General features: G+C 36.0%; 2 protein-coding genes across 2 annotated transcripts in view; one reads left to right on the top strand and one right to left on the bottom strand.

The window, feature by feature from the left end:
- Window positions 1–4636: 4636 nt before the first annotated feature.
- On the bottom strand, window positions 4637–19057 carry pitx3 (paired-like homeodomain 3). Its single transcript, XM_084094009.1, has 4 exons — window positions 18843–19057; window positions 12529–12655; window positions 9942–10147; window positions 4637–5988 (listed from the first exon to the last, which is right to left on the bottom strand). Exons 2-4 carry the CDS (start codon window positions 12635–12637, stop codon window positions 5422–5424), a joined length of 882 nt encoding a protein of 293 aa, XP_083950135.1. The 5' UTR covers window positions 12638–12655; window positions 18843–19057; the 3' UTR covers window positions 4637–5421.
- Window positions 19058–20660: 1603 nt separating this feature from the next.
- gbf1 (golgi brefeldin A resistant guanine nucleotide exchange factor 1) overlaps window positions 20661–25152 on the top strand; it is a 78357-nt gene continuing 73865 nt past the window's right edge. The window contains exon 1 of the mRNA XM_084093539.1: window positions 20661–20829. The gene's annotated coding sequence lies outside the window, so the exon portion shown is untranslated. The remainder of the gene's footprint in view (window positions 20830–25152) is intronic.

The following is a 25152-nucleotide window of genomic DNA, read 5'->3' as shown; positions in this document are numbered from 1 at the left end:
ATATTTTGGATGTGCTTTATAGACTAAATGAATTTAGGCTCGGTCTCGAAGATCGGTCTCGAGGTGTTTTTTATACAGTCTGAGATACGGTTTGAGCATCAGTATCCATTTATGATATACAGTGGTAAGAGAGAATTGTGTAAGGGTTAAAGAGTTTACAAAAAAAGAAAAGAAAATTCTGTCATCTTTAATCATCCTCATGTCGTCCAACACAATTTTTGGTTGAAATATCCTTGTGAAATTTCACAAGGATATTCACTGTAAAAAGTGAACAGTTGGATCAACTTTAAAAAATTACTTCAATTGGTAACACCTAAAGAAATTAAGTTTTCTCAACTTAAATTATCACGTTTTTCACGATAAAATGTGATAATTTAAGTTGAGAAAACTTACTTTCTTTAGGTGTTACCAATTGAAGTAATTTTTTTAAGTTGATCCAACTGTTCACTTTTTACAATGAAGAACATTGTTGTGTATTAGTATTATTAAATTTTTCAAAAGAGCACAATACTTTAAATATATATATATATATCAGTATATATTAGTGTTTACTGAATGCTAATGCTATTGTAATTAAATTAAAATGAATTATTGATTAAATTGATACTAAATGTAATCAACTTTAGACCAGAGGGATTTTTTGGACCGTAAAAAAAGTTACTGCCTTAAATTAAGTACAATCAACTTGGATTTTTAAGTCATTTCAACTTAAATTACATTAAACTCACATTAAATAATAAGCTGAATCTTGTATAACTTATAAAAAGGTTGAAAATTGCTTAACTTATTTTGATGAGTTAAAGCAAATTGTAAAAACATGTTGTCATATCTGTACACTGTTTTTACAGTGTATGCAATTTCACAATTTTCCTTGAAATATGGCTAAAGTCTACTGCCCAATGTACTGACAAGAATTTATGGTAAACTAAAATATACTTGAATCTAATTTTCTGTATTTAAACACATTTGTAATGATCAGGTTGCAAATTAGTACATTTAAAAATATGAACTTTAAAGAGTAATATCAAGAAATGTTCAAGTACTTTACATGTGCTTTAGTACGTTCTAAACACATCAAAATAAGTTAAAGCACAACAAAAGATTAAAACAAATGTACTTTAAAACTTTTAATTTGACATTATTATAAAATATTATAAAAAGTGTGAAACATAGTCATGAAAGTGTACTAAACATAAGTGTGATTAACATTATATTATCTTCAAGTATAAGTTTTTAAAAATATACTTTTAAGATATGAAGTGCACATTCAGTGCAATGAAGCACACTTCTTTTCCAAATAGGTTTCCCTTTAAGTGTGAATGTAAAATAATTTGTTCCAAATCATAATACTTAGTTTATAGTTTCATTTTACTTAAGAAATGCAAAGATATCATTAGGATACACCAGATCATTTTAGAAAGATTCCATTGAGTAGAAGAGAGTGTTTTCTCATTTTCAATATCAAATTTTATTGATGAACTTTCACAATTACAGGCAGATTTTGTGCAAACAGGTCATGAAACAAGTATTATTGAGACAAGAGAGGCTCCGTCTGTCTTTGATCAATTTGTCTTGTTAATAAGTCTGGAGAGTGAGCCTGGCAGACTTTAATTTTTTTAATCCTCAGTTGGAACATAGTATAAAAAGACATGACATTTCTTCAGTCTATCTGTCTGTCTGTTTTATTTTCAATACTAATTATTATAACAAAGACAACCTGTTCAGGCTTCAATTACGTTTATCCAATTTTCAGTTTTAATTTCGTCTTAGTGCCCCATGACATGAATTCACTGTACGGCAGACTGAAAAAATGATCAAAACCTAATTAAACCAGTGACCTCCAACAGTATGCAATTATCCAATTGGGGCTGCTGTTCTTGATATAAAATGCCATACCATCCTGACTGTCTTTATGTAAGTGTTAATAATAAGCTTTTCATTATTTCAAAATTAGTCAGCCTTTGTGTTACAAGTTTAATGATTTTCTGTTCCTGTAGTTCTTTAATGGTAGTTCACAGTTACAAAAGTATTCGATTTTATGTAGATGGACAACAGTTGTGTTAAATTTGTAACCCACCAACTCTGTTTTCACAAGCTTCATTTATTCACCTTTATCTACTTTTATGAAAATTATGTAACGTCAGAAAACTGAATTAATATTGAAAAGAAGTGTGATCTGTTACGTAATCATTTCATTTAGTGAACTGTGGAAACATTTGTGAGTCTTAAGAGACAATACAGAATATAACAATGCCTATCCGAATGTATCTGAAAGTATCCAAATGTGTGGTTGTTGTTTTTTGTCTCACTTCAAGGTAATTGAGCCGTGTCTGCTCTTTTGCATGGCGTCATGCTTGAATAAAGGCCACATGCTTCGACACACTTTAAGTCATTGTTTGGGTGCAGTGCTTGGTTGAAAAAACGGATTAAGATGGAGTCTGTGCAATAGGACTTTCTGACAGAGATAAATACATACAACATTTGAAGTGGATCAAAAAAGTTCATCAAAGTTGTCCTAAGACAAGAACGGGTAGGCTATTGTTTTCAAAATTCGTGTAGGGTATAAATTCATGTTTTTTGATCCACTTCAAATTTTGTCTAGGCCTACTGTAAATATTTTAAACGTAAGATACTGTAGCCTAATAATATTATACTGACGAAACAGATTTGGCAAAAGCTCTTTGTGTTTACACCAGACTGTAAAAAATAGGTTTACACTCTAGAGAACGTCAAATGTTCACATTTACAATGTGTTTTTGCAGCGGGGAGCAATGTAGCCAATCACAGACATGTTTGTTGATCTCTTGAACCAATCAGGGGGGTTTAATTTAGCCAGGATCCTCTCACTGGTCAAAACGCGAGTTTTTTAGTATTGAAACAAGTGACGGCTTTTTAGGGATTATAAAGGGAGCGGAATTTCTAGGCTATATAATTCATTTAGAATTTGAATAAAAGTTTTGTTTTTCATGCTGCTTAGAGGACCGACCCTGCAAATTTTCGGAAGTGACATCAATGATCTTGCAATAATTAAGTGATAAATACATCACGGGACAAAAATACCCTATGTCAAGATAGATACGCATTAAGCAATGTAAATGCCGACAGGTTAACAGAATTTTTTTAATGTTCATATCGATATTCTATATTATAAAATAACGACTTGTAAAAAATATATATAAGTAACGACTTGTAAAAAATCTTAAATGTCTCACTTTACATTGCTATTCTTGTTATGGTGGAGCCGTTGCTCACTCATTAGGCTACTGCACTTTATAGAGAACCCTCACTAATTTCAGAAGCACCCTCAGTGATTTGATTCTGAAACCGGGCCTGATTCTACCTATGTTTGAACTTGCATTGGATGCTCAGATTTTGATAGCATATGGTTTCAGGATTATAGCAGGTCAAGTCCTTTGTAAATGTGTTTTCTTTTCAGTCCATATCTGTTTTGAGAGGTAAACATAAGGGACCAGATGATATTTACCCTCCAGTGAGATATTGATTTGGAGTGCTGAGCGTGGATCATCAGTGTGAGCTCACACCATTACATGGACAGACTCCACTGCTTTTACTTTGTGAGAAGATTCATTTTAATAGGATGCCTCACCCAAATCCTGTTTCAAATGCTGATCCACCATGCCAGAAAGCTGTAATTATATATCATTGTCTCACTATTGTTTAATTTCTCTGCATTGTTTGTTTTTATTATACTAAACATTATATTTGCATCCAAACTGGTTTTACTCACACTGTAGGCTACATAATGCATGGTAAAAAAAGAAAGAAAGAAAGAAAGAAAAAGGCAGTTGACAACAATAAAATCTGACAGATAAAAGTGGTTGTCCCATATATCATATTCTGTATTTTTTGTGAAGTGTGTGTGTGTTTCAGGTATTCCTTACGTGGGGACATTTCGATGGCAATACCAGAGATCATTTAAAAATGTTGTCCAACAACTTATAAATCATACAGAATGATGTTTTTAAAAAATGTAAAACAGAGTTTTCTGTGGTGGGTAGGTTTAGGGGTAGGGTTTAGAGTATGTACAGTATAAAAATAATTATGTCTATGGAAAGTCCACATAAAACATGGAAACCCAACATATGTGTGTGTGTGTGCGCTATCTAATGTAATGTAATTTTGTCAAAGAAAAGTTTTTGTCCTGTATTTCATATGATGCATGTCTATTTTTGCAGCACATGCATTTCCCTTTATAAAGGAGAATATTTATTCATTATTGTAAATATATTGACAGAGCTGTAAACCCGAGCAATACACCCCATTGCGACTCTCTGGAGGGATTCCTCTCATACACTTACGTAATCTTGGCAGTATTCCCTCAGAAATACAAGGCACTGCACCAAGAATTCCCCCGTTACGGGATAGTGGTGCTTGATGGAAGCCCCTCCAAGACTGTAGGTCAAACAGATCAGTGACAGGCCAATAAGAACATCTATATCTCTGTCTCCCGCTCTCCCGCGCTGTCACTCCTGTTGTATAATGTTGCCATGGATCTGAGGTTGCGTTGCTATGGTGTCACGTCGAGGACTTTGTGTTTTCCCCCCAGGCCAATGTCACGAGCGAATCATTCAGATAGCGAGTGGTATTTTCTTTCAAAGCATGGGTTATTCATAAAAACAAATAATCATTTATTTTATTTTTAATGAGACAAAGCAGGCTACACCAGAAAAAGCTTGTTTTATAACAACTGCACTCTTACATACATTATATTACAGTCATAGACTCCATTTTTTTTTAGAACACCACACAAATCTATTTACTCAATGGCTTTTTAGTTAATTCTTTAAAAAAAAAGTCCTAATTTTCAGAGTTTTTTCTTCTGTACCTCTTTTTCTTTTCATCTGAAACTACTCACTGCTAGGTTTCGTCTTGTCATCTTACAACAACCTTTGACCTCTGACCTTAGGCGAATGGAATTCACAACAAAGATTAAAATTCCGCGAGGAGGTACATCCGCTCGTGAGGAACATGCTCCTCTCATCATTAAAATACTACATTTCCAAGATATGTTTGTCACATACAATACAGAGTCCGTTATGTACACCGCCTCGCCTGTACCAATGGTGAGAGCAGGTATTCTGTTCGCTTTTGCAAGGTCTTCCCGTGAGTGCAGTGGAAGTGTTTAGGTCCTCTTTTGTCTCTAATCATGCAGCGGACAAAAGCTTTTAAAACAGTTGGTCGGTTCAGCGACAAAGTCTCGACATGTTTTCGCACGAGTTCTTTGAGGCCTGGTCCATTGTGAGGCTCTTTTCCTCTTGAAGCTTATTCCTATTCTGTCCTTTCAGCAACCATAACAAGTTCATTGCGGGGTGATAATGCCTTGGAGTCAGATGTGGGGTTGGCTAGACAAGGGCTTGAAGTTCGGGTCGGGGTTTTTTTCGAGCGCTTGACGCCGGGACTTCATACTGGCCGGTCCACAGCATATTGGCAGGGGCTTAAGTTGGACACAGGGTTCTGCACGGTCGGGTAAGCGAAGTTGGCGTGCTGTTTGGCCTTGAGCCGGAGGCTGGCCAGACTGGAGTTACAGGTGTCTCTGTACATGTACGGGCTGGCCGTGGTGGCATAGGGGCAGGCGGCGGCTGACACCGCCGCAGAATTGAGGGTGGGGCTGTTCAGGTTGTTCAGGTTTCCCAGGTTATTGAGGCCTGAGCCCGGCACCCCTGCCACCGCCGAGGGCACCATTGAGGAGGCCATGTTCATGGAAGGGATGGAGCTGGGCGGGGAGAACATTGGCTGGGAGGACAGCGGGCTTACATTCATGGAGTTAAAGAAAGGAAAGCTTTTGGCTGATAAGGGGCTGCTGGCCAGGCTCTTAGTCGCCCAGTTGTTATACGAGTAGCCCGAGTACATGTCTTCGTACGGCTGCATGAGTCCGTTGAACTGGGCACCGAAGCCATTCTTACACAGCTCGGCTTGCTGGTTCCTCTCTCGCTTTCTCCATTTGGCGCGGCGGTTTTTAAACCACACCTGTTTAAGAGACAACGAGGAAGAGTTAGCACTGTCCACAGTCGGAACATCATTTGTCAGTGTAATTCAGGGTTACACTTCATTTTAAGGTGTCATTGTTACAGTGTAATTATATATTAAAGTACTGAATAATATTAAGCAACCACATTACTATAGGGTTAGAGTAGGATTAGGATTTGGTTGAGGGTTAGTTGCATGTAATTATGCATCATTTACTGTTAATACTATGGTAAGTACATGTAACATATGTAACAAACATATGTAACAAACACTGTAAAATAAAGTGTTACACATGTTACATGTGGCTACTGTGGTAATAACTAAATTATGCATAATTACATGCAACTAACCCTATGACAAAACCTAATCCTACCCTAACCCTATAGTAAGTACATGTAGTTAATTATTATTACTCAGTGCTTAAATGTACAGTATACAGTATGTACACTACACTGTAACATGGACACCTTAAAATAAAGTGTAACCCAAAAATGTAACTTTGAATGCCATATTCTTTATCACTCTCACAAAATATGTAGGAAAGAGCTCAACAGAACTTTAATATTCAGATTTTTTTTAAACACTCCTTCTCGTGAGATTTAAACAATAAAAAAGTTCCGCCAGGCAGAATTTAAGTGCTTCATTTATTAAACTAATTTATTCTCTTATTATGAGTTTCCCCAGTGAGAAATGTCATTAAAGAGCTTCCCTCACATTTAGTCAATTTTATATCCTATTTTTAGGGGATATTGGATGGATTAAAGTTTTAATGTGAAAAATTTAAATGAATATATTTCATTTAGCTCTCTGAGAAATTATAAAGCTGTTTTCTTGTCGATCTTTTCCCGTGAAAGTGTTCACCGACTGTAATTAGTAAAGGAAAATAAGAAAACAAGAGCTCCTTTTAAATATCAGATTTTATTAATGTAAATAACCTCCTTTATATACAATATGTAAATCATTTATTTTAAAAGTAACATCCATAAAAAGCAGAGACAAATTACTTCGCCTTCCTCATAACATATTTTTGAAGTTAGTAACTTAAAGAAATATGATAAATACAAGCAATCATGGGTATTATGACTCAAGTTAATACTTTATCACTTCTGAGAAGGATTGTCTCCACATATTTCAAAAATAATCTCACAGTGATTGTACATTGCCAGATTTGTGCTTGTGTTGTTGTGTTTTCTCGGAATATTTAATTACATATTTTATCCAGCATTCTGTAAATGATACCAGTTTATATTGGGAGAGAGGGAATACCCTTCTCTGTGAATGTTCCACTGACACTTTGGCAATGGTGTTTAAGGGCTTCCAAAATAACTGAATGTCAAATGTAGTTCAATGATCGGAGTGTTCCTTCTCAATATGTTTGGCATTACATTTCATGCATATAATGGTACGAAACTTGGGAAAGGTTTTGGCACATGCTATGTGAACAAAAAAATCATGGACATGATTCGAAAAGGTTAAATGGTCATGAGAAAAATAGTCACACTTTGACTCAATAAATGGGAAACAAATATTTATAGTAAAACATATTTTGGAGAACATACATTTCATATAAAGATGTAAAATATTTTTTAAGTTTACATCTGTGCTCCAAAGCATTCAAGATTTATGATTTATCAGTTTAAGTTGGAAATTTCATTTTCAGGTCTATGCTCGAAAAAAGTTTCTGCAACTAAATATACTGCAAACTACTGCATAAATATATTTTAGTACCATAAAATCCCCTAAAATACAAAATATTTAATAAAACATTTTCAAACTGGATCATATATATGTAAGAGGTTATTTTGCATTGTTATTGTGTATAGTTGCATTTATTGTTTATGGATCCAATGTACTGTATTGCCAATGTAAATGCACATTGAGTCCAAGACAAATTTCCCCTTGCGGATAATAAAATGTATTTCAATTCCATTTCAATTTCAAAACCAGCAGTGGCAGCATCAAATGGAGAAGAAACCTTCACAGTCATGGTGGTCCATTTTTAAAGTATCCTGGGTCAAGCTGGCATTAGGTCAGGGCCATGATTTAGGGTTTGTGTGTTTATTAGGAGCACATACTCTATCAATTGCGTAAATCAAAATGACAGCAGAAGCATGCGGAATATGTGACAAGGTTCCAGCTGGGATTACTGACATACATGCACAGTTCAGGAGGCCACTGATAGACATTAGGAAAGAAGTATCTCTACCTCTGTTGTTCTTTCAAAATAACAACCAAGACTGTATGCTATGTGACCTTTCCTCTGGCCAACGTGAATTTGATCCATTAGATGGTAGCGATTGTATTGTCATCCATCAGAATGGAAGCCCACCTGCTCTCTTTGTGTGCTTCACCGATCAAACTTCTGCTTTTTGTTGGGACAGAAGGTCACAAACCTTTTCTAGATTCTTCTAAACAAACTATTGTTCATGTTACATCGCCGATCTCAACATAGCAGTTTTCTGGTTACAGGAAAAATGCCACAGCCAATACCAAAGCCGATGTCTTGTGTTTAAGTGTTCCTGAAAATACTGGAATAACCCAGGCCATAACTATAATTTATGTCCCATGGTTCAAAAGGAAGCCCATTCATTACACACAGTATCCAAATGCACCATAGTGACAGAATAGTGAACTCTTAGAATTCACAATAGTGAATTCAGAATACTGAATTCTCAAAGTTTTTCCTCACTTTTAAAGAGCCATTTATGCCAAAAAGGTTTTATATAAGGAGAAATGTCTTTTTTGACCAAAAAGTTTTACTTTTTTTTTTTTTTTTTTTTTTTTACTTCATCTGAATGGTACAACATATAACGTTTTGGCACTTAAAAAAAATCATGGCACTTTTACACCTCAAATGACACATTTGGAAATGAATGGGAAACTAATTTCATCTAGTGAGTACTGCGCCCAAACAAAATCTTACTGAAAGCTCATTTTAGTTATTAACCTAAAATTTGGAACACAAGTTGTTTGGATTTATGGCTGTGATTTTCTCACAGTTTTAGAGTAAAACCTTTTTTGGAAAATATACATTTCATATAAAAATTAAAAATAGTATTTTGTGCATTTTTCAATAAACAACAATAAACTTTATTAACAATAAAAACTTTCAACTTAGGGGGTTGAATGAACACCAGAGTGTTAAATGATTGCATTATACTAATGTAATGTGAGTTATTTAAATTTTTCTACTGATAAAGTATGTTTACGAGCTGTTTAATGTAAGTAGAATTTAAAATGAAAAATTGATTAAAAACTAAATTAATTAAAATTTGTATAACTATGATCCCATGATGGAAACCTCTAAGAGATTCTATATATGAAGCACCTGACAGAACCATATAACCTTTTCTTCTAAGAGTGTAACTTCTTATCTTTGTCAGTCAGCGTGTGTCCACTCACAGTCATTTTGATTATTACATCGACAATTGTTTTTGAACCCCATAGAGCCATATACGGATTAACCATAGGAGCAACTGGGCAAGTGAACCAGGTCCAGGGGGGCACCACACAAATATTGTTTTCTCTTTTAAAAAAAGCGATTCATTCTCAAACGTATTAGCCTAGGCCTATATATACCCTTTCATCAGAACGTTCTAAATTCCCTAAATGTTTTGTTCAAAGTTTATTTTCATTATTTTATCCGTTTTTTATACGAGTTTGTAAGAATTTTTTCTACTTGAGCTAACATTGATGTAACCTTCTGTTGTCAGTGGGGGGGGGGGCACTCTAGGTTTCAGTGACGAAAGTTGGGTTGACGTCAACATCCAACTTCAGACTGACATCAACATCCGACGTCGGACAGACTTTTTGGATTTTGGTTGGAAATGAAAGTTGGTTTTGACGTCACAATCACTCTTGGTGTCAGTGCCCAGGGCCACCAAAGAGTCTTAATCCGCCACTGCACAGAGCCCTACCTATCCACAGTGGTTTAGTTTGTCAGGGACACGTACCCGTACTCTTGCTTCTGTGAGGTTGGTCCACACAGCGATCTCCTCTCGTGTGCTCATGTCAGGATAACGGTTTCTCTGAAAGGTGGCTTCGAGTTCCTGGAGCTGCTGGCTGGTAAAGTGTGTCCTTTGCCGGCGCTGTTTTTTCTTTAGAGAGCCGTCCTCTGGGTTCGACTCATCTGTGTGGTTCTGATGGGACTTCTCTGTATCTGTATGGGTCAGAGGCAAAAGCATTAATTAAACCGATACATATACGGTTAAATCCCACAATTATCATGCTTACTTAATCTTAAAAATTTTGATGCAACTGATTACCAACTTATTCGGGTTTACAGTGCTAAACACAAAGGTCCTTAGTTTCTGTTTGCCTTGAAAGCAAGATCAAGATAAACTGCAGGGCCCAAAGTGTTTTTGTATGTGTGATGAAAATCCTCCCTCTGTGGTGTAGAGTTCTGCAAATTGCAAATTGAAGACCCCACAGAAAGGGCTAAATTAGCCGGACACATAATCCTGGGATCAGCTATTAGTGACAGGGCAGGTTTGGGGCTGTTTGGCAAGAGCTTAACTCTCTAGGAGCAGTTCTAACTAATCAGCAAGCTTTCCAGGGCCTCTAGGAAAACCAATAAGACATCATGCTGCCATCTGTCAGTGCACAGATACCCTTTAACTCTACAACAGCATGCACCTTAAACACAAGTCCCACCAAAATAAAACTTGAGAGTAACAACATTATAATAATTTTATTTAAGATTAATTGAATAAGTGTTCGATTAAATGAATGTATTGTAATCAACGAAATTTGGGTTTGCATTGTGTCGTTTCAGTGGTAGGCCGTGTGTAAGCTAAAGAGAGGATCCCGATACCGCTCATTTTCATCAGTCGCTTTGATGTATTACTGTCAACGCTTTAAATGCATAGATTTATCGTCAGTTGTAATTAGGTTGGTGTTTAGTCTGAATATAATATCGCGGAAATATTTTTGTCCATCAACGAGATATGGATTTATGAGTGCCGTCAGAAGCTGTTGACTGAAATTAAACGTTTACCATTCGTTCATTTTTTTGTGTGTGTGATTGTGAACATATGTAGTAGCCAACCCCCCCAAAACTTCATTAAATTAAATATAGTAAAATTCATATCTTATTTAGTATTATTTTTTTTAATCCCCAATGTTGTTCAGAGTGACTTTAATTTCATGTTTGTAGCCATGTTTTTAAATGAACACAGTTTCCTTAAAAACAATAGCTAATGGTGATAATAATAATAGGCTAATAATGCAAATAATACATTTTCATACTATTCAATTAAATACAGTGTAATGATAGCCTAATGAAGATTTAACATCTTTTTTTTTATTACAAAGCATGCACTTTTCAGAAATGCGATAGGTTAATGCTTCTGAAAGAGTAAAAATAGGCCTAAATAAAACCGCAACATGGTCTATAAATAATTTAACAGCTTAATATAATGTGTGTGTTTTTATTTTTTTTGTTGAATTGATCCTAAGTGGAAAAATATATTTTCCCATTAGCGGTAAAAAAAATTCTTCTTCGTTATTTAGGCTTTATTATGGAACGTTGGCTATCCGTTTTATGAGATTTGAATTTCAAAAAAATATTAACTTTCCATAACCAAGCAACCTGGGGCGATTTTTCCGGCCTATTATCTGCTGATGGAAATTGAAATAAAACTTAAAATGCTGTGCGAATACAGACACACGTTTGGCAGTTTTCAGTGTAATGGCTACACCTCCCCTGTGGATATGGCTATTCAACATTGTTAAAAAAAAAAAAAAAAAAAAAAAAAAAAAAAACTAAACAATAAAATCGCTTTCCTCATAATGTTAATGCATTTTTAGGTTACATTTAGGCTAACCTAATTTTTGCAACTGCCTGCGCGCTGACACTGTAAAACTGTAACGCGTCAGGCTTGATAAGCCTAATAACTGTAGCTAATTTAAGCAACAATACATAGACGCCTTTTCTTAGTTTGTTTAGGATTAGACCTACATAATCTTCTGTCGTGCAATGATGTGCATATCGTCTTCAGACCTTTTGCTCTTTTCGCAGGTGTTTAGGTTTATTCGCATTGGCCTACTGACTGTCATTTGGATATCAAATTTGAGGCACAGGAATGAATAATTTATGCTCCGTTCCTTCAGCACGTGACTGGCTAGCCGGGATGTTCATCTCCTTCAAATGGCGACTGTCATCAGTAGCTATAGCTACACGGTGCACATAGAAAGACTGTCTGTAAAAGGTGGATTCAAATGACCCAAGATTATTCAAAACTACAACCAAAAGATGCGGAGGTGTTATTACTAGCCCAATTCAACCTGAACACAGTGTGTCATAAATAGGCCTACCCAACAGAACGTGTTCATAGGTAAGCATTAAATCATGCACTGAATTTGGACTGTCTACCAGAAAACTGAAATATGAGGGTTTGCGTTCCGATTAATAGAAAACAAGATAGCAAATTCTGTACATAGCCTATTATATATACTATTATATAAACAGATTTGACTTTAAAATGAAGTAAGCGTGGTAAAAATGGATTTTTGTGTATTGATGATTAAACATGTACTGACCACTGTTGTCCTGGCCTTTGCATCCCGGCTCGTGCTGAGGAGTCCCGGAGTCAGACAGAGACAGTGCCGGGCTACGGGCCTCACTGTCCGCTAGAAGGTTAAAATCCATCACCTCGACTGCCAGGCTCTGTGAACAGCACAGGATCATATTTACATGAGTGCTGATACCCCATGGACACAAGCTCAAGCTAATACATATGATACTGCATTGTTTGCTCAGATTCACTGCATGGGACGCAGCTCATTCTGATTTGTGATTATGAAATAAAAGACACAAATCCCCTTTTATTCTTACATTTGTAATGTGCTTGTTATCATTTGATTTCCTTAAACAGACCGTAGGCTATTTTCACGACTGATCAGTAGGTTACACCGTTACAGTGTAATTATAAATTTAAGAATTGAGTGATAATTAACAACATGTAGGCTACTTACTGTAGGGTTAGGATTAGGGTTTGGTTTAGGGTTAGTTGCATGTAATTATGCCTATTACTAATACATGTAACGTGAAACAAGGGCACATTAAAATAAAGTGTTACCACAAAATGATACACAATGAACGTGATACAATTCATAATTTTAATAATGTAGCAATTCAAAAAGTTTAATTGCTGCATTAAAAGTTGGTGGCAAAGTCACAACCTGCAGCGATAAGTTCATTGCAATGTTTCAACAACCTGGGATATTATTTATGATGAAAACATTTTAGTAAGAACCCATTTAACAGAATAGAAATTATTGCAATGTTGGGTTAAAAGGATGGAAACAAAGATATTTTTCAACGCTGTACGACATAATGACGAAAAATATTTTTACACTCAGACTGTCCGTATACATTTTAAACAAACGTTATAGTATTTTAATTAAGTTAAATTAGGTCTATAAACTAAACAATGATTTTGTCAATTTTTTTATTGTTAATTGCTTTTGATAATATTTTCCTGCGCAAAAAGTAGCCTACAAGCGAAACAGATGAAAAAAATGCCCAATAAAATCTAACCCTCCAAAATAAGACATAAACCTAAATAAATAAACCCCCTGCTAGAATAAAACAGAACAGCTATGAGACCGAATGTGCAATAAGCATTATTTGCATGTTTCATCATATCAAATGAGATGTAGTAATAAAAGCCAGCGCATTTGCTTTGTGTTGCAAATCCAACACAATGGTTCATCCGTTTACATAGCCTACTCTTTACGTCTGAAAACGTTTTGGACTAGACACCGATCAATCAAAGTTCAAAATTACGTGAACCAAAAGCTTTAAATAGCAGCCTCGTAATAGAGCCTAAAATAACATCTCGTTTATTTATGTAACAGCAGCAACACCCCAGAGATATAGAAACATAATCACTCTCTTTGGAATCTGTTATGTGACTGGATGAAGCCAACGGCACCGAAACTCGCGCGCCGAGGAGAGTTTACGGAACTGAACGCCAACAGGCTACACAACATGTGATTTTCTCTCTTTTTATTTCATGCTGGGTTTCACCTCTCTTGAAGGATTCAAAGGACTGTTAGAGGTGTGAAGGTTTGACTGATAGGCTATAACCTCGTAAATGAAATATAAAAATAAAATAATAATTGTAAATTCTCATTTTTCTTCACATCTTAGAACTCCAAAATAGCCTATTCTCTTGATTAAATTATTTTCTGTTGCCGTTTTAAATTAATATTCAATGTAATGATGAACTCACACAAAACACATACTTAAACCTATGGTTTCTCATTTTCCAACATCAATCAAACAGCCTATCTCATGGAAAACATTTTACCAGTTAAACATTTTACCAGTTAAAGATTACGCAAATATATTTAATATTTTTTTTAGCCAGTGAGTCACATGTTTCCAAAGAGCGCGTAAAACGTAAATTTCTACGTTTCCAAAATCATCGTTATCAAAACATTCGTAAATAAACGAACGCATCGGACAACTACACTTGACTTGTGCAACTTCAGCAGATCTTTCTCCTTGCTTTCACAGGGCAATAAATATACTTGCATTCAATTAGAATCTACTATATACGAGAAAATATAAGTATGGTTAAACAACGAATTTAGAACGATATCTGCGCATGCCACATGATAAGACTGCATTTACATGAGATCACAATGCATAATGTGGGCCTACTTTGATTAACAAAACTAATTGCTATAAAAAGATAATATACTCTTTAAAATTAGAGGTTTATTGATTTCACATATATTATTCTGACTCTGCGATAAGTTTCAATAAAGTTTTTTATTTTATTTATTATTATCAAAAGAAGAACAAGCTAAATGAGCGCCCTTGCTTACTATCGCCACATTCTTCCTTCAGTGACATTGTCCTAATGTGTGTACCATGGTTTAAGTGATGTTTTTGAAAATAAGAAATATGCTTAATAACTTTTCAGTCCCATGTCCATAAACTTGCTGAGGGGTTTAGGGAAAGTTTTGACCTTAGTTCAGCACCATATAGACCCGACAGCTCCGTATACGGACAAGTTTGCAAATCAGGCATTTCTTGCGTTGCAATGTTATATAACGTGAATTGGTGGTGATGGCCGACTTTTCCATCATTCGAACTTATTGAGTAATTAACAATAGAGTCTCATTACGGTCCAGCCAGATTAGTCTAATTTAATCAGTTAGTGGAATGTTATATATACACTTTTTGCTAAATATATTCATGATTATGATAAATGGAGGGTCATAATTCATCTTTCTTTCTTTCTTTCTTTCTTTCTTTCTTTCTTTCTTTCTTTCTTTCTGTCTTCATGTAATCAATAAAGGCTGGCTTGGAATCCTCCATCCATTAGAAGAATAGTGAAAATTCAGGAAGTGATCAGTATTCATGAGGTGACAGACCCTGCTCTGGGGAGATTATCAGTGGTGATAAATAACAGACCAACATTTTAGTATCACTGATTATGAACTTTTTCTACCAAAACATTGTTTACTTACAGATGCCTTTTTCAGAGTCCCTAATTAGGTTTTGTTACCAGATAACAACAAGCTTAGGCCTATAGGCTATAGATACTCAATACAATGAATCCTTAAAGAAAAAAAAAAACATTTGGATAACAAAGCAGGGTGTCCTGTTAAAACATAATGATTTGTTGTAGTGTGCACAGGACAGCATGCCATTTGATTTGACATATTTTTGTCTTGTGCTGTCTGTGGTGTAATTTGGCCTATAAATTAAATGAACCAATTAGCATTCATTCATTATTAAATATTCAAATTGAATATATGTTATATATTGCTATATGTTCTAGCACTACACTTTTACTTTATTACTCCACTTTATTTATCAAACAAAAGGTAAATTTTTAAGATACAATATCCTCTCTACAGTCACTTTTATCTTTAATCTAATAAGCAATTGAGGTAACTTGCCTTGTAAATGCAGCTGGTTTGTGGGGAGGCTATCACGAGGAAGCAGAATTACAATCAGAAATATACTTTAACATGATAAATGGTTATCTGTCAGGCAGGCTGCTCAGATGCTGTTACTTTTGCTATAGCTTTGTTCCCAATGCTATAGGTGACATACGCTGGTTATTTCATCCAGAGAAAGGTGTCAATGAAACCCCCCACCCCAGCCAGGACTTGTGACATTATTACATTTCAAACTCTATCAAGGGTCCTCTAAGGATTGTGGGCCAACGAGGCTGTTAGATTTCTTAAATGTAAAAAAAATGGAGAGACCAAATGGGAAAGTGACCTGGCTTTTCTGACCTTGTCTATCATAGCCTAATCAATTGTTCAAATTAACCTTCAAAAGTTTTGTTTTATTTTCAAATTGTTAAAAGGCTAAAATGCACTAATACTAATAATTTTGTAGGCTAGATCTTCTGTGAAATAAAGTTTGGCTCAAACTTTATGTATCTCTTCGGTGGCACACACACATTTGTTGGGAAATTTATGCTGCCTTTGAGATATTGGTACTGACATGGCTCTGGGAATTCTTGTCAGTGAGGAGGCAGTTTATTTATATATACACGACATCGATCTCATTAAAATATATATATCTAATAAGAGAAGAGATAATAGAGGTAAATCCTCTCGTTTTTCAGAAGATTGCTGGGTCCATCTGTTGGTTCGACAGAGGCAGACAGCATACATTTCCACGGGCTGCTGCATTATCTCAGGAATTATTCATAAACGCGTTTAGAATTAATTCCTTGGATTAAGAGTTGATTAAGATGTGTGTCACTTTGCTGTCTGAGAACTTATTAAGGGCCCACTCGAGCCGGCGGCAGATGGAATTTCTACCCAATGTTTGTAGATGTTAATTTCTCCCCTCCTAACACCCATTTGCATTTGGCTGTGTATGTCAAAGCGCGGATTTTCCTGCACGCACAGCTTCGAATATCCTTGTAGGAGATGCTCATCTCACTCACTATAAGATCGGTCATGTTTATTACATTACGCGCTACGCACGCGCTATTCGACTGAGATAGCCTACTAATGTTTTTGGTAATGAAATTATGAAACATCACATCCACAAATATTCTTGATATTTGTTTGTTAGCAAAATGTGAAGAAAATAAAGGCTAGGCTTATATAATAAACTTGGATGTTTAAGTCTTTTCAATTTAAAGTAGGCTAAACTGGCTTAAAAATTTGTTTAATGTTGTGCATAAAAAAGTTCAAATTGCAATGTAAAAATATAGGCTATATAGTTTTTTTTTTTTTTACAGTGATATACAGCTGAAGCTACACAGGCTTGTTTGTGTTTGTGTATTATATCCCCACTGAAAGCAACATGAGAAGACATGACCAAACACAAGCGTCACGCACTGTTCTGCCTGTGTGGTTTAACCACACACATATGAACTGTTTTGATTGTTTTTTTTAAAGGTATTAGTTATTTTGTTTAAACGATATTTAGTGGTTATGATTGACTTTTGAACGCTTGTTGTATATTTACTATGACAGCCTATTATAGGGTAGGCTATTTATCGTTTCTAATAAAAAAAATAAAAAATCATTGAAATAAAAACAAGCATTCGACATAAACAAGAGAACTAGGCCTATTTAAATAGGCTATACTGAAATAAAATACAACTTAGACTAAATAAATAGGCTAAACGAAAATTTTTGTTTTTTGATACACTGGTAAAAATGTTTCGGTCAATCTTGTTTGACTATTTGGCCGCATGTAAATTTAGATAAACAGGTGCGTTTGCTTTAGTATTTTTATAGGCTATTTTACATTTTCAGAAATGCCCCCAAACATTGGCTGAAGCTAGTAGGCTAATGTAGCCTATATAAATTGTTGCATGCCTTTGTTCCTTTATTCCAATTTTATAAAGCGAGCTGTTTTAAAATATTATCTGAATATTTTTTATTCGTTTTTATAGGCTACGAAATAACTGAGCTCAGTGCGCGCGGGTAGGCTATCTTGGCTTTGGGGCACATGCCTCAGTTTGTATATATTGCATTAATATTTTGACTTGTAATATTTTGACTTAGGCTATAGATAGGCTATAGCCTATATAACAATATGAAAATCCTGGTTAGATGATATGCAGCAATATATATCGAGGTTTTATTACTATTGTAGTTTTTGTAATAGGTTACAATGCGAGTCAAACACAATTGTCAAAAGATGTAGGCAAACAAAAGTTGTACTAACCGCAGCCAAATCTTCAATTAAATTTAGCTGAAGGCACAAATCGGCTAACTTAACTCACAATCAATATCTTTTCGTTTAACATACAACTAATTAAAAACATTATCTAAAGCCTTCCACAAGCCAGCGTTTAACTGAAAATAATGAATAATAAAACAAACAAAAAAACAGGGTTTAAATAAAAATTATCCCGAATGCAGATATCATAGAATCTTATGATTTTTTTCCCCATAATGAAAGTTATGAAAAATTGTTTCCGATCATCTAGGGTTATTATTTTAAATATTGTCTACTAAATCAATATATAACCGTAGGCTATAATATTAACAAAGCAATATGACCTGACACGATATTGCATATTTTAAAGTTAAAGAGTAGCCTAGCCTACATGTTGTACTGAGCTTTGTACATTTCGGCACATCCGGACATCATCACATCAACTTCAGCCCGATGATAAACGACGCTCGCTCGTCCCGTGTTTCTCCTCAGTCGCCGATCAAAACGGATCTTCAACTCTACGGCTTTGGAGCACCATGCCAAATCAGCAAAATGTGCTGCGATCTATTTAGTCTGACACGACATGTAGGCTAGCCTATGTTTTTGAGAGACTGGAAGGAGACAACATCCCCACAGCTCCTCCATCGCACGAGAGCATCAGCACCACAGTGATTTTTGTCATGCATCTACTCACATGAATCCCGGTCTAGTGGAGGTAATCCTCGAAAAATGTACAACTCTTGCGTACAACGCGTGTTAGCTGCTTTTCTGAAACGATGCAGTCGTAATGTAGAAAGTTCCTTAGTTTGGGCAAATGAAAAGAGACAGTTTCCCCTTTCTCTCTCTCGTGTTGCCTGTCATAAGTTTGTAGAGGAGAGTGAAGGCTCGATCCCCATGCAGAGGGGAACTGACTTTATGCTAAATAGCTCGTGCGACAGGTCCGCGGCAGGAATGAATGCCCACCCCTTGACTCTCTCTCTCTCTCTCTCTCTCTCTCTCTCTCTCTCTCTCTCTCTCTCTCTCTCTCTCTCTCTCTCTCTCTCACGCTCTTTTTCAGTCTCTCACACATGCGCTCGCTAAACATACGCAGAGTAAATCAAGGGTTCAGTCAGTCACCCTGAGCTACCTTCCACAGTTTCTCCAAAACCTTAGATTTAAACATGAACATTCATAGATTAGTTAATTCAGTTAGTTCTGTTGTCTAAATAGAATATTTTTCTCAACTCCACAGGACGTTTCCTCAAACACTCTTAAAATAAAGGGTTTTAGCTGCCATTCATGGTTCCATAAAGAACCTAAAACAATCCCTTTCAAATGGACAAAAGGTTCTTTATATTGGAAAAGCCTCTTCAGATTATTACAAGACATGGGCCTACTAAGAAATTTGGTTCTCTGAAAGGTTCTTCATGGTATCTTTTGGAACCTTAAGAATTTTTTAAGCGTTACCTACCTATCGATCTATCCATATAGACTACAGTATTAATCTAGCCTATATTTCAATAATGAATATAGCCTACTGTAGGCCTTGCCTTGAAAAAAAATAAAAAAATAAAATAAAACCATGCCTAAGTCAGTTGTAGGCTAGTTTAAAGCAGATGTGTGCAGATATGATTCTCTCTTGAGGACATTCAGGGGGTTTAATAGGCCTACTAATCGACCCATAATTGTCGTCAGTTTTGTGTGCAACTCCACGACTAACTTATAAGCTGCCATCTCAAGTTACTTTGCATTTTCGTAATGTTTCTTTATCACGCTAATGTACGTAGCCTAATGCACGTCTCTTTATATTCAAAGAGAAAACAAACACCTCATAATTAAAAAAATAAAAACGAAATAACCGTTTCATGGTTCAGCACCTTGTGTCATTATAGAAATGCTGATATTCTTTGACTCTGAAGATGTAGCCTATGTTTGTTGCATAGCCTATTTCTGCTGATGTTTCTTTGATACACAACACGACGTTATAGATTATGGATAGATTTCATACCCCACCTGCAGTCAAACAATAGCTACTGCCCTGCTTGAGCAAAGTTCTTGAATGTGGATATTAATTTTTGTATGCATCATTCCTTATAATTATTTTAATCACTAGGTGTATGCTATTCCTTTTAGCAAACACCTTCATATACCTTCTGAACTGGTTTGCAGCGCTGACATAAGTTTCTGTATTGACGTGTATTGTTCATTTCTGTCCCGTGTTTATGAACTGAACGCCTAAGTCTTGCTGTTTCGTCATCAGTGTAATTCAACCAACCCTGTTCGGATGTGATTTCACCAAAGAGCCGCCCCATTTTAAACACGAACCCGAGAATATATTAATATATTAATTTTATTGGCTTTGAAATATATAAACACGTAAAACTAGCCGTTTAAAAGTAAGCTAATGATTTGTGATTGCTTCGAAATAACGACATAATCTATTTAAATACACGGGAAGTAAGACCCTAGAGTCAGAAGACCATTGGCTGAAACAGCTGTCAGTTGACATGAAGTATCAAGTTAGTGTGCGCCTACACCATTTCCACGTCAGTAAGTTTGCCTGTGGTGGAGATTACCTACCGGTGACAGAATATCTGTCTAGTGATTTAACAGAAAAACAGCAGGGCATGACAACTCTACGTGGAACTGTCTAAAATGTAAGCCTTTATTCGACGCAGTCATTGCTGCATTATTACTCGTCTGTACGCTTTTGGCCGCCTGCTAAACTAGTTAGCCAAACGAGTGGAAATGAATCTGAACGCCATTTTGGATTCGCTGCCACAGAGTCGACAGCAGTGTTTTCATGTTTTTCTGTTTTCTGACAGACGCGTGCACTCAGAAAGAGACACAAGCTCTTATAAAACAAAACGAGGTCTAATTTCACACGTTTATTTGTGCAGTTAAGCAGCTGTAGTCAGCATGACAAACCAATTGCTAGCTTGTTGACAGGTTGGTTGGATGCATCATCAGCTCTGTTGATTATTCAAAAGTCTTTTGTTTTTCTCATTCATAGTCGCACCTCGAAGTAGAAGATATGTGGAAGATATATGCTCATATTGTGATCATTTGCAGGTCGCTTAACACGGTGTACTTTGCCATTGACAAGTTTTGCTAGCAAGCTCGCTAAGCTTATTGGCCTACTGATCAATTCTGCTATAATCAATTCCCACTCCTCGTCAACCTTTGTACATCGTACAGCGCAGTGAGACAGACTGTTTGTTATCATAAGATGCTGTTATTACTAATACTGTTCAAGATAATGGATCTATTGCTGTGTGCCGGATGGCTGTCATGAAGATGTGCTATGGCATCATGATGCTGGTTGTTAGGAACTTACGTGGCCATCATCACTGAATGACCCGGGCCCTCTTGTAAGAGAGCATTCAAGTTGTGCTTCTTTAGATGGGTTGATGTTTATGCTCAGATATTTGACTTTAGAGTTACATAACCTCTCTTCATTATGCATAGGTTCAGAGGAGGATGCTGTATGTACTTACTTACACTGTAGATACAGCTGAGTTTACAGACATTGAACTTAAATGCTCTTTAACCCTGTAAAAGCCCTGTAAAGCTGTTTTTTTGAGTATCATATTTGATGCATTAGGATTTTGTAGCTCATGTGGTATGATATAAGAGAATATGAAACACATTATGGAACCCTTTTTTTTATTCAAAGGCCCAAACTGAGCTAAAATATGCAATTTTGTGCTGTTTGCATATAAATATGACTAAATTCTGATAGCTTGTAATGTAAAACCAATGAGATTTTTATAACCATATTGAAGACTTCTTTCATAAAATGCAAATATCATTTGACAGACTAGATAATATTTAAATACTTATCATCAAAGCTCTGTGTTTTTATTGTGGGGGGCAAAACATGTAATGCAATGCAATACAATGATGATTGAGAGATGTACAAATAAATGTTCCTCAAGCCTAGTATTTGATACTCACATTTTAACATAACTTTTCTTTAAAAAAATTATGTATGGATAATTTAGTAAACCTAAGTTGCTTCAGTCAAGTGTTCATCTTGAAATATTATTAACAATGAATGTAGAAGTTATTCTTGTATTTACTTCATAAAAATCAGTAAAGATTTCATAGCAAAAAGATGTGTTGGCCTATACCATGACCTGAAGCTGGACAGTTTTAGAGTCATACTAAGAGGTCTTTTACTTGTAAAAAGAAAGTTTTTGTATAGCAGGTTTTTCAGTAAAGTTCTGCTCATGTTTGCCTGTTCTCTTTCGTTGCTTATTGTGTGTGAACATTCAAATCAAGTGTGCCGAACAGTGTTGCCAGATTGTAAATGTCCTCGCTCCCTCTCTACACGTTCTTCCCCCGGTAGACGTAGAATCCACAGCTAGATCAATGAGAAGCCCTATTACAACGACCATCATTTGAAGTGTCACACAGTTCTGAAATTATCGTACATTATAGGATTTTTTCCATTATTGATCGTACATCGTACAGAGGTCAAAATTATCGTACAAATACGATAATTAACGTACATCTGGCAACACTGGTGCCGCACAAGCCCTGAAAAGTGAAGCCAAAACGTCTCGATCGCCCCCCGATGACTGGTCCTAGTATAGGTCATAAACCCCGCCTCCCCATGTTATTCAACGGGACTTGAGACCAACTAAACAATTTAATTACACTTCAAATATCTTTTTTCCAAAAGTGGTTTCTGTCATTTACTGTAGTTTATATCACGCTGATGTAAATTCAAGTCTTTGTTTTTAAAATAAGTTTGTTTTTAGTTAGTTATTTGATGCTATGAAAACGGTGGTGTGACGTCATGATTGACAGCTGTGATTGACAGGTTCTCTGAGCGAAGTAGTCACTGAAGCACCAACAGACTTTTTTCGGGATCTTCGGAGGCCTGAGGAGATTGGAGCTTTAAATTTAATATCTAAATTTCTATAATTAATTATTTCACACCGAGAGTGAGGGCGGGGCCTTGATTTCACGGCTTTACTTCCTGCTCACTAGACTCAAGCCCCAAGATGTCAGCGCCATATCGGGACACTGGCGGCTTCACTTCTCACCAATGGAAGAGAGCGAAGGGGCGTCGTCCATATTTTTTTACAGTCTATGGGTCAAATACACACACACACACACACACACACACACATACATACACACACACACACACACACACACACACACACACACACAAGGGCTGCCCCTGACTAAAGACTTGTCTAGTCAACTAGTAGACTGAGATGGCAGAAAGCGCACCCTGTTAGTTTTCTTTATTTTACAAAAGCACAACATTTTGTTGTTATTGTGAGTGTACACAAATAAAAGTAGACACTTTACAGTTTCAAATGTTATCTAACTCTTATCCATATGACCAAAAAATAAGAGTATTCTAAGTTCTTTCCGCTTTTAGCAGGAAAAAAAATTATTGCACCGGGATTACTCCGGGAACCCTCGGATATGCGCCAATAATAGCACATATTTATGCAGGTTAACTTGCTAACGTTAGGCTACTACTTGCATGTCTCAAGTGATAAGCCATAATTAGGTCCATTAATGATAGGCGAACGTTTGTATTTCCTGTGTCGACATAATCACCACAAGGACTAGCCATGTTACGATCTGTCCACTTCACCACTTCCTGTGGATTTATTTTTCTGTGACTAACCAACTAATTAAAATTTGGTCAACTAAGCCTTTTTCTGCTCTTCGACTAATGTTTGGTCGACTATTAGGGGGCAGCCCTAACACTCACTAATTCGATTTTTTTATTGTATTTTTCCTATTGTTTTTGTAATTTTCCTTTTGTTCTTATTTAGATTTTTGGTCCTATCGCCCACCCCTATTGACTAACAACATCTGTATAATTACTAGGCTTGCTGCAGTAGTTGGTGTTACATGGTGTTCGGCTGTACACCGATTACTTAGCCACTGCGTCGGTTTGCTTTTTTATAGAAATAAAAACCATTTAGTTCAGTTGGACAATGAACGCTACAATTATAAACTGAAAGTCTGCTCTGCTGCATATAACACGAGCTGTAGAGTCGCAGCAGGAGTCAGATTTCACTTCAGATTTTCACACGTGACAAGAGTAAGGAGAGATGACTGACTGGACGATGGCAGGATTTGGAGGATTTGGTGCACAACAGATCCTGAGCCTCATTGACAAATTCGCATCGCAAAAATCGCATCGAAAGAGCGAAACTTAAAAGCGAGTGCTTGTTCAAAAATTATTTCAATACCCCGCATATAGATAGCGTCTTTCTGATGCCTGCAAATTATAGGCTATAGATAGAGTATGTGGGCTTGCGAATGTGAAATGTTATAAACTGTTATGTTATATCTAGTCATTATAGAGTGATGCAGGGATGAGGTCAAAACTCAAAGAGTAATTCACTGGTGGTTCCCTTGAGATTTTCCTATGGGATTCTAAAATGGGGTTTTTCAATTTATGAGTAAAATAAGGTCTGTGGTAAACATAACTTGACGATACTTGAACATTTTGCTCTGCAACATCAACTGCACACGTTCACATCCCAAACATTCTTATCTATATACTTATATCAAGGTGACCACTGGTGAATTAGTACTGGGTTTTGACGTCATCCCTGCACCACTCTGTTGTGAATCCATAATACCATGGGTTTGATGGGTTTAAGTTTAAACCTACCAGAACATTTGCAAGTCTTTCTGCATAAACTAGTAGATTTTTTTTTTTTTTAAGATTTATTGGAAATACTTTCTGAAGTTTCTATAGGTATGTTTGCTTGGTCATACAGAGCCTCTTTTATCCCCAAAGTTGTATGTATGGTCCGATTTCTAATTTTTTTTTTTTTTTTTTTTTTGAGACATATTCAATTTTTTGTGATTTCTGTGCTGCCTTTCTTGTCCCCCCCCAAGACACTATCTGGCATAATGAAGTCTGAGCTGATACTACCTGTCTGCTGCATTGTCTGATGCTTTACACAGAGATTACCGCTAGCTTAAGCTCTGGTCTAGAATCACTGGTCTAGTTGAGCTGTCCGACTAGGATCATC

Source organism: Abramis brama, assembly GCF_963993115.1.
Source record: "Abramis brama genome assembly, chromosome: 19".
NCBI lineage: Eukaryota > Metazoa > Chordata > Actinopteri > Cypriniformes > Leuciscidae > Abramis > Abramis brama.
The sequence above is the reverse complement of the archived record's forward strand: the minus strand, read 5'-3'. Positions and strand labels throughout refer to the sequence as shown.